The 19,046-nt window shown below is 35.9% G+C and overlaps 1 protein-coding gene across 3 annotated transcripts in view; it reads left to right on the forward strand.

Moving 5' to 3' along the window:
- The window catches only part of olf186-M (Ki-ras-induced actin-interacting protein-IP3R-interacting domain olf186-M), a 434,062-nt gene that overhangs the window by 380,576 nt on the left and 34,440 nt on the right, over positions 1–19,046 (forward strand). For all 3 annotated transcript variants that reach the window (XM_081745924.1, XM_081745927.1, XM_081745925.1), the window contains exons 9-10: positions 298–468; positions 7,970–9,058. In XM_081745924.1, coding sequence (XP_081602050.1) covers positions 298–468; positions 7,970–9,058 — 1,260 coding nt within the window. The remainder of the gene's footprint in view (positions 1–297; positions 469–7,969; positions 9,059–19,046) is intronic.

The following is a 19,046-nucleotide window of genomic DNA, read 5'->3' on the forward strand; positions in this document are numbered from 1 at the left end:
CATATTATGTAAGTTCTCCCCGTAGTTTGCAGCGGTGTTGCAACGTTTTACTGATGTATAACAAGTAGCATATTATGTAAGTTCTCCCCGTAGTTTGCAGCGGTATTGCAACGTTTTACTGATGTAACTTTCCTGAAGAGTCACCAGTACATATTTTTAAGTTTCTGTATTTAGATGTGTATGTTTAGCATGTTTTATAAATTGTTTTATTTAGATCTCGAAGTGTTTTATTATGGGTGAAGGAAAGTGTACGTATGTATGCACCATCGTGTATAACTGCTGATTCAAATCTTGCAGATAGCCACAACAGAGGATGAAATCCCCGAACTATGTCTTCCAGTAGAAGAAAACCGAGAAAATGGTAGCTTCTACAGAGCAGGGAGTGCTCAGTCGGACAGCAGCGGTTTCATGGATGGAGATAATGCTGAAGCTGTGGTAGTTGATGACACATCATCTTCAAGATTAAAGGTAACTTTTTAAGAAAAGTGATAGAATAAGTAGCAGAAACCTATATCGATAAGTCGCACATTTTGTATTTGAATGGAAGAGAGAAACACGAATACACAGTAGATGAGAATTTTTACCTTTGGGATGATCCTATGCCATGTGAGCGTGTGGTGCACATCATTTTCTCCCATTATATCTCACCAATTCTTCCATCATCATTTACTTGCATGTACTGATGAGTTGTAGTTTAACGTCCCTTTTCAGCTTCGGAGTTATATGAGACGGATCTGCTGCAAAATGAAATTCGAGATATTAGTCAGACTCGAGATACTAAGAATTTTTATCCAGACTTAATACTCCCATCGAGAATCGCGTATACAAAAAACATGCGCATTAGCTACATGATCATGAAAACACATCGCTTTATTTAGCTTTTTTTTTTTTTGCTTTTTTTTTTTTTTTTTTTTTTTTTTCTCCTGACAGGGCACAATTTCAGATCGTTAAATTAAAGATTTTACTTCCCAGTAAACTCAAAGACACCCAACTTTGCTCCTCGAAATTCCTACAGATTGTTGAAAAATTTACACCAAACGTCGAATTTTCGCTGACAGCTGTCAGCATTTTCAAGACTTAGATAAGATAAGGAACAGTATTTCGATAGGAATAGGGGTATGAAAATAAAAATGTTCACACTCGCAAATAAAAACATCTTATTGCTCCGCAGAATGCACATTTTAAATCTTTCGTCTTCTTCAGTGGCAGGTGGCGACGGTAAAGATGTTAATGATGTAAATCCAACTTCTGTAAAGAGTATCCATGTTCAGATTTAGTTTTGGTCCCTTCATTCGAACGAAAACACTTTAGCATGCCTCTCTCTGTACGAATGATGAAATATTTTGATCGATTTCACTTTATTGGTGTTATACTTTGAGCCTTTCGGTTGTTTTGAAAGGCCCAATGTTGGGACATCTTTATATTTGGCGTCTTGAATATGTTCTTTCAACCTAGTATGTATGTATGTATGTATGTATGTACGTCTTTATCATGTCTACGTAAGCGTTTTGACAAGTACATGATATTTTATAAACATCTGCAGACTCAAGTGGGTTGGTGAAGAAACTTCTATAATCTGCTTTAGATTTCTTGATGTTGTTTGGGGCCACAAATGTTGTGTTAAAATTATGCCTCATGAAAACGTTTTGTAGTTTCGTTAAAATCGAATCAAATAAAGGTTTTCTTATTCATTTCTCGGTATCATCATTTGATTTATTAGTATCCGGTTTGAGTGATATTGCGACTTGAAGTTTTGCAAAGTGTCAATCCTGTAATCATTTTTCTTTCCAATGTTTAATTTGACATGGTTGAAACAAAGAATTAAGGTTGTACGAAAGAAATGTTAGCTTTTGTTTTATTTGAGTGTGCCGACCTTACATATATGTATTGGTTGCCTTCTGATATACCTTGGTGCGGATCTTGTTTCCTTTGTTATTTTGATGTTAGAGTGAAATGAAATGGAAGATTGAAGGAGCAATATAAAAATAATAGAAGGGTCAAATTTGTGAGGAGCTCAATTCGACTTCCGGTTCCTGTTCGAGAGCGCCATTTGTGAAAGATATAAATGAAGGTTGATTCAAATTTAAATGTAGTGAAGACCCGATTATCCGCGGAATTGGGTGGCAAGGGCACAATGGATAGCGAAAATCGCAGATAACCCGAAAAAAGACTTAAAATGAGATGCAAACACACACACATACAGTATTTCAGCACAAAAACTATGTTTTATTGTTTGTATTGCTTGGGTCATCAAGGTCAGTAATCAGAAAATGTGAAAGCCATGACCCGACCAAAACAAAAGAGCAAGAGCTTACCACTCATCCACAAATTCCGAGAAGGCCTATAAGATTACGATAAACAATAAACCTGTCAGTGATTTCCGACCTCCCACTATAGGGCCTATTGTATTTTCCCAATTATTACCTTGGATTTTTTTTAAAGGTTCGTAATTAATCCACCAGTTGTCGCAATTAATTAGGGCATCATTTACACAACAGAGAATTCTTCCAATGAAGTTACACATGCTGCATAGCTGCAATAGAAATATATCTCTAATTTGATTTTACTTGGAACAGCTGTACTGATTTTTACTTTGGGGGCAAGTTAATTTCATACATAAGTTAATTTGATTACAGAAAGAATTTTTAAAAAAATGATTAAAATGTCTTGTGCCAGTCTTAGTACTAGTAAAACACGCTCACTATGAAAGCCAGTTCAGCTACGTCCTGAATGAGCAAGCATAATATTGTAGGACAATTCTCTTGTTTGCGTAGATTAGGTTACGAATTAAATGATAAAACTTAATTAAGTAACAGCTAGTGGCGTATTTACGATTTTGTTTCGGGGAGGGCTTTGCTAACTTTCGGAAGGGCTTTGCCTGAAAATGTGAAAATTCTGCAAGATATTTCATATACTTTACTATAGTAAGTAAGATTTCGGAGGGGGGGGGGGCTTAATTCCAGAAGTCCTCCCCCCTAAATACGCCACTGGTAACAACCATAGCCTTTTAATTAGCAAAACGTGTAATAAACTTTGAATAAATTTACAATGATTAAAATAAATAAATTAACAAAATAACAATTACGTTAAGCTGAATGCTTTCTGTAATATTTAGAAATGATTTAACAAAATGAAATCACTACATTTACAAATGTTTGACTTCTTGAATCTGAAGAACTCGAGATTTACAGTTCAAGCTGTACCCATGAACATCAGTACTATGTGGTTAATTTAATGTTGACAATTCTAGCAATGTGTAATCCCAGCCCCCGCCAAGTGAACTTTGTGGTGGACAAACACCGTGTGCGTGGGTTTTCTCGGGGTTCTCACGTTTCCTCCCACTTTCTTCATTCCACAATTTCATTCATTATTCATCATCACCATCTCCTTTAGCCTAACCGGCATAACCGTGGAACGTAAAACTCAAAGATTTCATTTCATTTTCTAGCAATGTGTAATACACCAGGGTTAAAAATGCAATTTGCCTACATATGGAATTTTCATTCTACAGATAAACTCACAGAAAATTTTGGGAAACTTGTTTAATAAACCGAAAAAATTTACTCTCTTTCAGATGCTAGCTTAATGAAATGCTTTTTCTGCCGTAACTAAAATAATAAAAATAAAAAAAGAAAGGAAGCTCTGTAAAATTTAATACTCTTAGAAAAATAAGTTGGAGAAATACTAGCATATTTACTGATGTAAATAAGTATTCATTAAACATGATTTTCTAATTTTGCAGTGATAAAAGAAGTAGTGATAGAAAAAACGTGTACAAGTAATGCGCATTCTTGGGCCTATAACTTGTAAATTTAACTATATATATATATATAAAATAGAGTCCCGTAAATTCGACGTAACGTGGGCTGACAAGTAAAGGGTCCAAATGGATGAATCGAGTTGCGGGATGAGACATAGTGCGTCTGATAGAGGATGTGAAAATATGTATGTGTGCGAAGTTATAGCGGCTGAGCGCCATAAGAAACGGAGAGGGAGGGGGTCAAAGTTAGTGGGGAAGGCCTATTATAGAAATACATTAAATAAAGTGTTGAGTTGCAAAAATAGTGAAAGATAGACAATACAAACAGTAGTAGTTTCACATATTGACAAAAGGTAGAGTAGATCATGAACCTCCGCCGCCATCTTGAAATCCGCCATTTTGAAATCTGTTGTATTGTTTGAAATGGAAAGGTAGTCATGTGTTATATCAATTTGGATCAGCATGTTCTCAGAAAGTCAATTATGAACTTTAGTGATCATTATCTGTATTTATTTGGAAGATTTAGGATCAACTTTATAGTTAGGCCTTTTTACAAAAATCTAGGAGCCTGATACTTGTATGTTGAAAGTTTGGATTATCACGAAAACAAATTTAAGTTAAACATATCTACAAGCCAAGAAAACAGTGAAATTTGATATCCAAGGTGTATCCAGGGTTGCTTCATATAGTGCCGAAGAGAACTGTTCGGAACTGTCTGGAAGAATCGTTTCTGCGTTCTTTTTCGCTTTTGGTTCAAAAGAATGTAGAGTTTATATAGCTACCTTTTGTTAAATGACATACAGTACTTACTAATATAGACCATAATAAAAATCTGATAGATTGAAATGCAGTTATAACGTACTGTATGTAGACCACTATTTTTTCACAACTTGCTATATTTTCACTCAACTTTCTTTGTCCACCTTCGTAAGCAAAAGTAACTTTGGACGAGCGTAGCATGTGATATCTGGATGAAAAGTGGGCTACTGCAGTCGAATGTATTTTCGTAATAATCCAAACTTTCAACATATGAGTATCAGTCTCCTAAATTTTCGTAAATAACTGTAAAGATGATCCTAAATCTTCCAAATAAGTACAAGTAAGGATCGCTAAAGTTCGTAATTGACTTTTTGAGAACAAGCTGACCCTAATTGATATATCACATGACTACCTTTTCATTTAAAAAAAAATCACAGATTTCAAAATGGCGGCGGAGGTTCATGATCTACTCTGCCCATTCTCCTTTTGTCAATATGTGAAACTACTACTGTTTGTATTGTCTATCTTTCACTATTTTTACGACACAACACTTTATTTGATTATTTCTATAACATAGCATAGCCCTTCCCCACTAACTTTGACCTCCTCCCTCTCCGTTTCTTATGGCGCTCAGCCACTATAACTTCGCACACATTCATATTTTCACATCCTCTATAAGACACACTATGTCTCATCCAGCAACTCGATTCATCCATTTGGACCCTTTACTTGTGAGAGGATGAATTGGTTCCGTGAAAACGTCAAGTTCGACGGAGTTATTTATGAGTATTCACAAGTCATGATATTTTACTGTATATTACTCTAATGTAAAAGTTTAGTTTGCAATAGAGTACAGCCATAAACCTTCCAACAACCCTGCTAACGAATAGTAACAATAGAAATGAATGTGAGTGGTAATTAACAACATCGGCTGCCCGACTTTCTTTAGCCTTCGTTACTGAGAGAGGGAATGGAGTAGATTTGAATTTCCACTAAAACAACAAAGCATGTCATAATTCGTTAAGACAGTTCCAAGATTGATGTTACAAAGGGAAAGAAACAAAAATTGCTAAAATAGAATACAGTAACAAACCTGTGAACAGAATAGGGAAACATGTAAATATATGTATTGTAATTACAATCATACAGTAATTAAAATTTTCATATACTGTTTGCACCGTACGCTAGAAATTATTTCAATCTTACTATTAATACACCATCACATTATTTCAAAGACAATTTTCTACTTGACCATGAGATCATTTAGCGATGTTTTAAAGAAGTGATCGTCTTTGGACGGGACCAATAAATCCTCCCTTGGGGAAATTCTCCGCACGTTTCGAAACAAGCTAGTTCCGTTTTCAGTGGTAAGGTATCAAGGAATGGAAGAAAAAATAAAAAGGTGCAGAGAAATGAACACATACCAGAGAATGAATAAATATAATATGAAGGATACTAAAATACCATGAGCAGAGCACAGTGCGAAAGAATGAGCTGAATTGAAGGAAACGCAATGTCTGTTACGTCATTATTGCGAGAACCAAAATATACATCGAAGATAGGTAACCAAATTCTATCTATGTTGCCAAAATCCAGATTTAAAGCTGGTTTATATTATGAATAAAGAAAGATTCGTTAATCTCCCGTTGTTTCTTTGTTTTTTTCTGAAACTATTACATTAACCTGCTTTATATGTGTTTTTATTGTAAGTAAAGCGCCAATCCCGACATCGCTTCTTCTTGTGACTTTTTTGATTGTCTAATATGTTCTTTAATTCAGGGGTTAATATTGCGTTTCGTTTGATCTATATATGAGGAGTCACATTCGCATTGAGCACGATAAATACCTGATTTATTTAGTGGATCAACAAAATAACTTTTAAATCCGGTAAGAGGTTTTTCTAAACTTTTCGGGGGGATACTGGAAACAAATATGTTATGATTTTGAAGAATACGTTGAAGTTTTGTCGATAATTGTGGAAAATAAGGAATTCTTATTCATGTTTTTGCTTCTTTGAAAATAACTGTTTTAGAAGCTTGCATCGATCTTGCGTGTTTGATTAAACCACTTTTGTAATATACGCAATTTATACTTTTTTTCTTTTCCTATTTCATATAGAAAACTGTATTTCGTCCTTAAGATCATCTGGACGATCACAAATTAATAGTGGCCTGCGAAAGAAATTTTTCCAAATATTGGCCTTGTACAGTAGTAGATGGGCTGACTGTTGATGTATGTAAGTAGCGCCCGCAGTAGGTTTTGGATATACTTTTGTTGTAAGTTTATTATGTGAACTGGTAATAATCAGTAAATCTAAAAATGGAAGACAATTATCAGATTCACGCTCGAGGGTGAACTTCAGCCTAGGATGTTGATTGTTGAATTGTTCAAATATCTGTAAAAGTGTATACAAATCCGTATTTTAGCAACATAGATAGAATCTAGTTACCTACCTTTGATGTATATTTTGGATCTGGCAATAGTGACGTAACATAGACATCGCGCTTCCTTCAACTCAGCTTAGCGCATTGTGTTCTGCTCGTGGTATTTTAGTATTCTTTACGTTATATTTATTCATCCTGTGGTATGTAATCCTTTCTCAACACCATTTTTCTCCCATCCGTTATTATTCTTGTTACGTTACCACTGAAGACTGAACTAGCTTGTTCCGAAATGTGTGGAGTGTGTCTAGTTTCCCCACGGGAGGATTTATCGGTAAATAACCAATTCTTTAATTTGAATAACCCTTTCATGCGCCTACATGATAATTTTAAGTGATCTTTGAGTTATGCAGAATGTCGAGTTTGTGAGACTCTACTATATATATATGTATATTCCTTATGTGTTAATTCTATTGATGAGTTTGTGTATGATCTACAATAGATACCCAACTAATACCTTACACTTCGATATTCATATTCCCGTATTGGAATTACTTTATTGTAATTAGTCATTATTATAGTCAGGTCCGAGCAGTGTTATATGTACACTCATGTCCAAAATGATTGTCGCATATCTATAACCGTCTTCTTGTAAGAATATACTTTGACAATGACTTTGCAGGTTACTTTTAATACTGATACTGTGTGTATAATCGGGAAATGCATGTTTGTGGTAAATTTTATAAGAAAATAATTATAAATACGAAAATTAGAATGAGTAAAACAAAATGTTGCTAAATGGACAAGAAAGTTTTATTTTCGTTTTATTGTTCTTATTTACTGCTCTTTTGACATGAAATTTGCCACATACATGTCTTTGCCGATTATACACATACTAACTTCATAATAAATACCGTACGAATTCGTTATCAAATTATATTCCTACAACAACATATTTATAGGCATGCGACAATAATTTTGGACATGAGTGTACCTCAGGATTGGTTTGAAATCTCAATAAACAGTACTATTACTTTAAAGATTATAGCTGAATTTATTCTACTTTTAGGTTCCATCCTTTGGGTTCTCTGGAAGTGATAGCAGTACAAGTACGTTAATTCTAGATAAAAATCTGCAAGAAGATGTAATTTTGGCTGAGCAGCATCAACAAGAACCCCATGTATGCAGCAAGGAAGGCAGCCGGTCAGTCAGCCCACAAAATGGCGTTAGGAAATTCTTGGAGGATAGCTTGCCGATTTGTCATCACAGTACCGAGTGTGAGTGCGCGAAAAAGTTTACTTCTGAGACACACAAACAAATCGTGGATGTTGGTTTAAAAAGTGCATCGGTTGTAGTTTCACCGTCGTTTACTGTCAATTGTAATCACAAAAGAACTTCGTTACCAGCAGAAATACAGTGTTGCAAAACCGAAAGTTTAGATACTGCTTTAAAAAGGTGCAGTTTACCAATTGTGCGTGTGGAAGCAGCAGATGGTGGGTTATTATACCAAAGATCGAATTCCATTAATTCTGTGTGTAGTGTGTGTGATTTCCATGGTACTAATGGAAGTGAAAATGGTAACGTTGCATGTGTGTTTCGTAAAGTTAAGTCCGTCCCAGATTCCTTGTACATCTTAGAGAAATGCCGTGCTTATTCCAAAGAATCTGAGCAAATGCTTCCTTTACGAAGATCTCAACAAGAGGTGTATGGCAGTAATGGAAATATGTTTAGTTCTTGTAGTGACGAAAGTGTGATACATGTTGAGTGTCCGCATCTTACTAATGGTAAAGAGAGTAAAAATCCATTAGTAACGTCTTCTGATGATGAAGTGAAATCAAGTGCTATTCAAGTTACAGAAAAACGTGATAGTGAAAGCTTACGAAAATCGTCTTCGGATGAGAATAGTGAGTATATGCTAAGAATTCCATTGATTGATAATAGCCATTCAATGGATTCTGATGTCTGCGATAGTGGTTTAAGTGCTGAAACGGTGATTTATATACCTCAGAAGAAAGGTACTAGTTCGAAAACTAATAGTAATGAAACGCATTTGGAAAATAATCCTGACGAGACCTTACAGAAGGATTCTAGTGAGAGAAGGGACTCGGATAGCAGTTTGTTGTATCATGAGATAAAAGAACTTGCTACCGAATTAACTGTAAGTACATTTCTTTCATTTTTTCTACTGATAGATACTTATAAAGATGATCACGTTCTGCGTATAATTTAATGTACAAAGAGTTACCGCTTATGCCAATGGTAAAAGTTGTTCACGCGTGGATACATGTCAAATCCATATCGGTTAAGACACTTATCGCATCTTGGGATGGATTTGAAGATTCCCTCCTGATAAAAATCCTGTCCGCGCATGTTCAGCCATGTTGTCACGAATTGTTTCACCTTCTCGTCTGAAGCGAAGCGATAGCCTCCTGGGTACTCCTTCAAGTGCGGGAACAGATGAAAGTCGCTTGGAGCGAGATCTTCAATCAGCTCTTCCATGCGAGCTATGTTCCAATCATTTGATGCCGTGCTGGGTCGACCACTACACTATTCATCGTGACGTTTGCTCTATCATCCGCAAATTTTCGACACTATTCTGCGACATGTTGACGAGTCATTATAATCTCTCTCTCCGTAAACCTCTACCTGCTGCTGGTGAATTCTACTTCCTCAAATTAGTATACTAAAGCGCAATTATTATTTTTATATAAATTTATCCAAGCGTGAGCACATTTACCGTCGACATAAGGTGTTTATTCATACACGAGCTATTTAGAAAGAACAGGCATGTGGTACCCATATGTATGTATGTATGTGTATGTCAGTAATTTTTAAAAGTAACTTACCTGGATATATTTGTATTTAAATCGTAATGACTATTTTAAGATAGGATGACCAGATTCTTAGGTGAATGTTTCGATGTTACCAATAGACTGACAATTCAGGCATCAAAAATATTCTAACGCTGTTCTGGACTAAGGTGGTAACATTTACGTATAATAAGGGGGAAAAAATAACATGAAAAGATCAATATAAACAAAAATATTTCCGACTTTATGCTGTACATTCTAAAATGCAGAATTCTTAACGGCGAGTTTGCTTCAACGTTATATCAGGTTGCTTGAATGACTGAAGATTAACTTTCTATTTAGAACCGATGGCCAAACGAGACGGAACTTAGTGGTCACAATAGTAATATAGTATCAACGTTATAATAATCATTCATATAGTAATAATAATCACTACTTGAATTGGTATATGAGCAAAGTATCCCCAGTGGGTATTAAACCCGGGACCCACGCGGAGAAATCACATTAATCTCTTAATCACAAAACGACATATTAAAACTGATTTTTGATGTGTTAGACAAATGATTGAAATAAAAAAAGAAACAGGTAGTGGCGTAACTAAGGGCCTGCAATGCGGGGGCCGGGAGGGGCAGGACGAAAGGGGACCCATTTTAAGTTTCGAAGATTAACTTTATGATGTTAGAATGTTACAATACACTTCCCAGATTTCATACTATTACACACTTTTCCTCAGAATTATTGTGTACTCTTCTAATGTTACCAGGGGGCACGATGGCTCAGTGGTGCTCGCCTCTGGTGCTTGTGGTCCCGGGTTCGATCCCAGCCCCCTACCAAGTGAACTTTGTGGTGGACAAACGTCGTGTGCATGGGTTTTCTCGGGGTTCTCCCGTTTCCTCCCACTTTCTTCATTCTACCATTTCATTCATTACTCATCATTACCGTCTCCTTTAGCCTAACCGGCATAACCGTGGGACGTAAAACTCAAAGATTTCATTTCATTTTTCTAATATTACCAGATTAGCGCTTAGAAAGACATTTAATTTACTACGAACACTTTGTATACAGACTGAAATAATAAACAGAAAGGATTCGACAACATTCAATAATTTTCACCTTAGAGTGAAGATGCCAAAAAAGCAGGCATTTTTGGGATTTTTTTAAGGGGCAGAAATTTTCTTGTTCAAGTGCCACTTCTGTTTTCCTGTAGTGGGAACAACCTTTTTTCCTGATCACTCTTCTTATATCATAACATCCCTGACTTACATATGACCGGACATTTTGCTTTCTTTCTTTTACAAATTCTGATGACGAGACGACAGTCTTGAAAGCTCAGTGCGTATATAGTTCCGTAGATGTTTTTACTTATAACTATTATAATACATTCTTTTATATATAATTAGTGAAGGGAAGTTGGTTATATGAAATAGTTGGTGGAAGAGTGATGATGTGAAAGAAACGGGAGATCCTGAAGAAACTCACGAACACGATGTTGTCCACCATATACTCACTTGGTCTTGGCCCGGGCTCGAATCAAGGATCTCTTGCACTAGAGATGAGCGCGCAAGGGATCTACTGAGCAACTGTGCCGCCTCCACCCCCAACTGTTTATTGATTTTTGTACTTCTTCTTATTATCATTATGAGCTTCATGAATATGATTTTCACCGATTATCGTGTAGGTATCTAAGCTACTTCACTTTGAATCCGATTTCTTTACACGCTATTAGAAAGATATTTGCACTTTCTAGTTTTGACCTCCAGTTCAGAGCTTCACCGTCTATCAATCCTGCACACTCTGCATATACGTGCAACTGATTACAGTCATTCAATATTAAGCTCGTTAGCTATTTTCAGATTTTCTAATCATATATTGTAGCATGATATTTGATGTGCGTATAAAATTTCCTGTCGTTTCAAGATTTTATGTATTACTAGCTGAAATGTCCGTTCTTCGCGCAGGGAGAAGAGATTTTTGTAAAGTATTTAAACCCCTTCAAAATACATTGAATCAATTCACTGATAAAAAGTTTGTAATTGTCACTCCTTCCTACCCCTCACCTTCTTACCCCCCATGCCGATGGGGCTGAACTTGACTTAAACGGCATTGAGAGTGTCACTATTCAGCCCAGCAACCCCGAAAATTATGGATTGGACATTAACATCGATCGTTTTCGATTACTGTTGTCACCCTCTTCCCTCACGGTCCATACCGGTGGGAATGAATTTGGACATAAACGACATCGGAAGGAGCGCTGTTCATTTGAGCAATCTCAAAAACTATGGATTAGACACCAATATCGCTCATTTTCGACTATTTTTATATGTCACACCACCCCTCACCCTTTTCATCCCCCATGTTGATAATTCGGTAGGAACTTAAGCCATGGTTCACTCATGTACTAAGAATTATCAGATTCGATGCAACGTTCTAGGAGCACTTAGCCGCCAAACATCGCTACATTCAATTTATTTATATAGAAAATGCCCCCTGTTCCCTCTTAAAACAGAAGTTATCAGGAATGCAGGGACATGTATCCCTATTTTTAGTGAGAAGTTTACGTATACGGAGTTTCATCTCTCTAATTTGCTTAGCTCGTGAGATACTGGCATAAATTTTTGAACTCCTCTATCTCCTCTTAGGATAAGCTCTTACGAAACCTAATGTGGTACAAACCTAAGGTAGACCAGGGTCCATTCATGTACCAAAAATCATCAGAATCGGTCCATTTGAATCGGTAATTTTGTACGTACATTTAAAACCTTATTTCTCCTTAAAATATCATTTAAGCATTCATATTCTATTATACACATGAAACTATTTAATTACCTATTTTCCTGATTCCAAGTCGCACAAAGGGAATCCGTGAAGTCTCATCCGTGTTCCGTGAAACAACTTTGCACCATTGCACTCGCTTATATTTCGATTTCTAGAAAGAAGGACATGGATAATTTTGTACAGTAACAAAGAGTTGGGCAATTCTATGTAATCTTCCATACGGTGCACACAAAAATGTATGTATGAATATTTCAGCATAACTCTCGAACACCTGGATAAATTTCAACCAAACTTGGTATACATATAATTTATAATCTGAATGAATGCGCAAGTATGTACTACAAAACAGGGGATCTGGTCACATTGCTTTTTGGTCCGGATACAGTTGAACATCGATAGAGCAAATTTGATCGAGCGCGAATAAAATTCGTTGTGCATGGTTCCCAAACATTTTTTTTTTTTAATGGTATTCTCTTCTGAAGATCTCTTGATAAACACATATTTTAAGCCAATTCTGAAATTACAGGTGTCTACAAAGACACAGGAAAGTAATTAATTATATTACATTAACGCTATAATGTACATTTAAGTTTCGTAGTATAGTTTTGGAGATGGTTTCTTTAAATTTTGTTGTGGGTTTTACCTTAAAAAAAAAAAAAGGGGGGGGGTGATCCCTCAGTGATTCCTCAACTCTGATCTAAACAGTTGCAAACACGGCTCAGTTTCTGCGATATTTTGCACAGAAAACTCAAACTCTTTACAATTAAGGATTTGTCCCTAGATTAGAAATGAAATGAAATCTTTAAGTTTTATATCCCACGCTGATGCCGGTTAGGCTAAAGGAGACGGTGATGATTAGAGTCCGGATTTTTATGTAATACCAACCTCCTAAATATGTACATAAATATGTAACAAAAATCGCTTAAAAATGTAAGAAATATGTATTATATAAAATATGTAATGTTACATATGTTACACATTTATGAAAACGTAATATTAACACGCGTATGAGTATGCAATATTTAAACGAATTATGAAAATAAAAAGGAAAATCTACTACACTTTATCCTGATTAATGCAAGTGAAATGCTTGAACAGCTGAGACAGCCATACGTCACTGACGTGACCGATTGCAGGATAATAAAAATCAGACGCGAATGAAGGAAGATAGGAATCGGCTAAACAGAAACAGGAAAGCCCCGAGAAAAGCAATGCATACGGCATTTATACGTCAGAAATCTCATGTGGTGTGGTGTGGTCCCGTTTCAAATCTAGAACCTTTTACACTAAATGCGCATCCGTCACCACGGCCCAATCTTGAAATGAATTATACGCAATATACAAATTTAAATACTAAAAACAACTTAAGGCGAAATGTATTGCTTTATATATATTTATTTCATGCAGGGAAAAGCAGTCCTATATCTTTTAAACAATATCAGCTGAAATAAGATTGAAGAATATTTCCACTAATGAGCATTTTTAATTTGAAATAAAGTACTTACAAAAGATGTGCCTGCAGTTCAACTGTGTGTTGCTGCACAATGGGTTACAGGGTACATTTCGAAATGATCAGAAGTAAAATTTTGTCGGCGATCGGATAAAATATTCTTGTATGCAGAGAATGATCTCTCCACATCACATGAACAGTAGCGTACTTCAACAGGGGGATGTAGTTGGGGCAAATATCTTCAGGGGGGTTCTTGTTTCACCACTGAGAATCTCACACACTGCCAATAGGCTGTCTTAACCCGGGTTTTTTTCCAGCAGTGCATTTAGTTTCTTTCGAACTTTTTCTCCTACATCTCCACACACACCTTGCAGCAGTCTCTTTGCATTCTCTATGATTTCCATGGATTCCGGAAGAGGCCGCCCAACAGTCACTAGCTTTTTAATGCTTGTAGGTTGCCAGCCAAAATTGCTGTCTATGTATGCGATATCACACGCTACTTTTGAGTCATTAAACAGTTTCTGAGCAATGCCAACTGACACAGCAGACTCCGATGGAAATGAATGAACAACAGGCTTAATTTTTTGAAAATGTTCATTGTAGAAATGTACTGCCTGTATCCAAGTGCCCCATCGCGTTAGCACAGGCTCCGGAGGAAGTGGCACGTCAGGCAGTTGATCTCTGTAAACTTGAACACGTTGTAGCGCCTTAACAAACATTTTTTTTCGTGGAAGAAACTAGTTTATTTACTTCGCAAAAGTTGTATCTCACCTCTTCAGCAACACGCTGAAGAGCATGGGCCATACAGGTGAAATGAATTAAGTGAGGGTAAAAAACTGTAAGTGCTCTAGCCGCTTTTAACATGTACGCTACATTGTCTGTATAGAGAACAAGGACTTTTTCTTCCTGAACTCCTCCTGGCCACAACACTTTAAGACCATCGTTTACAAAGCGAGCAATCGTGGAATGATTCGTGCGTTCCAGCAGTTTACTCGCAATAAGATAGGATTTAGATGGAGCATTTTCACTTAACTTTCCAATCACTAAATTTGCTATATAACGTCCCAAAACATCTGTTGTTTCGTCCACAGAAATCCAAATATATGAACTACCTATTTCTGTCCTAATGGTATCTATAGCTTCCCTATAACAAACTTCGAGATAACACTTTCGAAGAGTGGATTCGTCAGAAATTCGATGCCCGCAGTACTTCTCCAGAAAAGCACGGTATTTTGGCACCTGAACTTTGTTCCAAGGAATGTTTGCTGCTATCATTGCTTGGCACAAGTCTGCTGCTATCATTGCTTGGCACAAGTCTTTGAAAAACTCACTCACTGAAGTATCTTGATGCGTTTGTGTCAAGAGTACTTTTTTTTTTTTTTTTTTTTTTTTTTTTTAGTTCGCACATTTTTATTTTATGCATGGAGTGCACTTCGTACATGTTGTTCTGAGATTTCATTGAACATCCAATTTTTTTTTTATCACACACTTGGCACAACACCACTTTACCGTCCGTAGTAAACGCATCATCGATAGTTACCCACGACCGCAATTTCGCGGATAAAATTGAGGTAACCGGAGCCATTTCTAACTTCGACGGTCAATACAGAACACGTGCGTTTTGCAACTGCAATACTAGAGTACTGTCCTCCTGTCATTCAGTTGAACAAGCGAAGTTCTTTGAAAGGTTAGGTTACCTGCTATGATATTGCCATTGTCGCCATCTTCTTGGAACGAACTCTTGCAGTAAATTCGTGGAAGCACACTAGCATACAGTTTTAACTTGAATGGCAGGATTTGCTTTTTTTTTCCCGTCCGACCTCAGATAACAATCAAATAGACTTCATTTTAGAAATTTCCTGGCCAGTCGCCTGTCAGGCACGTGATCTGTCTTCCTCCAGAGTTGACAATAAAGGGCGCTGTTAATGTACCCCGGAGGGAGGATTTTTACTTGTTTCTTCTTATATTTCTTTTGTTATCGGCGAAAATTCTGCGAAACATGATTTGACAAATGAAAGAAAAAGAGAGAGAGATTTCTCTTTCGGTAAAGAAACGAAAAGATAGACATGATAAAATTGAATCTAGATGCAAACTTTGCACAATTGGAGAGTTTATTTATTTATTTATTTTAAATTAAACTTTCAGTAAACGCAAAATTTTAAAACAGTTTTAAATAAAAAAAATAAAAAAAAAATGTAGAGACCATAGACTGAGCCACCGCGCCCCCTATCCCTAGATTAGACTCAGAAAGCTTGCTTCAAATCTTCAAATCTTGCTTCGAATCTTCAAATTTGGTATTAATTCCCGGAGAACTAGAAATAATTTCTGTCGAAATGCATAAACAGCGGTTGCTCTGTAACGTAGGCAATCACTTGTAATACAAAGACATTTGTTGCAAAACTCTAAAGTTTCAGTCTTAAAATAGACGCTGAGCATTGGGCATTTAGCCAGTGGTAAGACTGGATTTCATCGTATAATTTTTCAGAGAAATTCCTGATTTCAATGCTAGGGTTGCAAGATTAACTGACGGCAAGTTCGGAGATCAGCAATGGTGTAACTGGGGATACAAATTTGAAACAGAGCTTTTTTATTTTATTTTATTGCCACTATTACAATATTACACACACACACACACACACATACTGTTACTAACTACCATTATTATTATTAACCAAACTCAATGAAAATAACACGAAACATTAATGATTGTAGACGCCTACCTTATTATTCACACTTTTTGGAGCTCGTCTGTGCTGAAGAATAGTTTTAGTTTCCAGAACCGTTTTGTGGAAAAATTAACAGGTCATTTACGAGTTCATTTGAACACAAATTTCGGCCATTACAAGTTCTGTTGATGTTTTGCTTCTGTCTGTTGATCATAAAATACACCAAACACTTCTTCGACATGTGCATAACTGACTATTATAACTAGAATATAATGTATTATTTTGAACAAGTTAGGTGCATTATTTTGAATAAGTTGTACAGTTTATTAACATCGAAACTACCACAACAATGAAAAGAACGTAACCGTGTCCTTGGTTACAATAAAAATAATCGAAAAGTGAGTTATAAATGTCATATACAAAATTAATTTATAGGCATTTTAATAGTCGAGTGCGTAGAATCAACTATTAATTGTTCCTTTATATTAATAGTTTAGCTCGTTGTCTTGTTGAATCTTAGGATGTGTTTCGAACCCCGGTACTCCGAGCGCCGCATGAAGATCTAGCAATCCTACTGTCTGGCTCAAATCTCATGACGTTTAAGGCGTGCCCTCTTGTTTTACAATACCCAATGAAAATTACGCGAGGTTGTCTAATACTCGATGCTTGGGAGAAATATTATTTGCACTCAAAAATGTCATTGTTAATAGAATGTTAGTGTATGTTTAGGAAAAAAGGTAATCGTTTCTAAATAATTAGGGAAGGAAACCTTGATTCTGCTACGGTGGTTCCTCATTTTATTGTAAGATTGTTTGTTCATATATAAGCAGTCTAAACCAGTGTTTATTCTTTCACCTTCTCTGTTTAAACTGTTTACTTCGTTCTCCCATCTGTGTTCCACGAAGCAAACGTTTCACGTTATACCGGGGCTACTTTGATACAAATTTTCAGTATTTTTGTACTCATTTAAAAACAAGAAGGAAATTTTAATATTTTTCACTCTACAAATATGTGCATGGTTTATAGCTACCAAAAAATGTGGTTTACAAAAAATCGGGTGTAACCAGTTTCGTCTGATATATTTGTTTCTGTGTGTTCAAAGTAGCCCCGTGTTCGGGGCTACTATGAACAACAACCAATGAAGGAAGCAACAGAAAACAGATATTAGGAACACTAAATTATAGGTTTCTGTTAATGTTCAAAGTAACCCCCGAATAGAGACATGTTCAAAGTAGCCCCGATTTTTTACAAAAATGTGCAAAAAATATATTTTTTTCATCGTCATATTTTATTTCTTTAATTTTTTATGTATATGGGAAACTTACAACAACATAACAAAGTCTCATTAAAAAAATACTAGAGCTCCACAAATATAAAACCCAGGTCTCCACAGTAAAGAATTTGGGTGGATATAAATTGTTACTCAAAAACATGGGTCCATTAAATATTTTTTTGTATTTTTTTCTTTCAATTGTATTGCTCCATTTTACATATATAAGTAAAGTAGAAGAACTAGGCAATATGAACATGTATAATTGAAGAGAATTGTTGCAACTTTTGTGTGATTTGTGGACATTACAAACATTTTCCAACTTTTTGTTCATAGTAGCCCCGGTGTTCTAAGTAGGCCCGGTTGACGGTACTCGTACACGACAGGAAATGAAATCCGACAACGTCGCTCTTATGCGCCATTGGTTTTTGTCAAACGTCAAGAAGTTTCAGTCGGATAGTACATAACACATTCCTCTGGCAACAAGTTTTCTTTTGCTACGAACTTAGTAGAATATAGGATCACAAACCTTTTTAGAACTATTTTGAGAGCCTGTAAAGTATACATCAGTGTGAACCACAAACTGAAACACATAGTTTCTATTGAGCACTGGTAGGAGTATCTTAGACCAAACGTTCACATTTTGTGCTTGTATTGTGATAAATTTAACCTTAAAATTAGGAATTTTTTAAACTACTCGATTTTTGGAAAACAAAAATTATAGGAAGGACTTCCAATTGCAGTTCTATTTAATCTTTTCTGAAAACCCTTCCGGCCATATTTCCTGTGGTTTCGCAGAGAAAACCACATCCTATGGTTTCGCACAGAAAACCACATCCTATGGTTTCGCACACTTTTAATTTAGAGATTTTCAAAATTGGCAATGTTCTCATTTAAATGGCTACATTTGAGATCTATAAAATTCGATTTCCTAAGCATGTAAGTGCTAAAAGTTCCTTGAACACCCAGCCTTTATGCTAAAGTGAACGAATTATCGGTCTCAATCTCATATAGCCTCGATACTGAAAAGTTACGCTGAACTTTCCCAATTTCACATTTGTAAAACCCTTGGTTGTTTTTATTGCTTTTTGTGTCTGTATCTTGGCTGAGCAGTTTTTTTTTCTTCTTTTTTTTAAAGAAAACTGTCCGAAATTGACTTATCGGCAAGATAACTT

The sequence above is a fragment of the Thermobia domestica genome, chromosome 18 (assembly GCF_964235325.1).
Source record: "Thermobia domestica chromosome 18, izTheDome1.hap1.1, whole genome shotgun sequence".
Classification (NCBI taxonomy): domain Eukaryota; kingdom Metazoa; phylum Arthropoda; class Insecta; order Zygentoma; family Lepismatidae; genus Thermobia; species Thermobia domestica.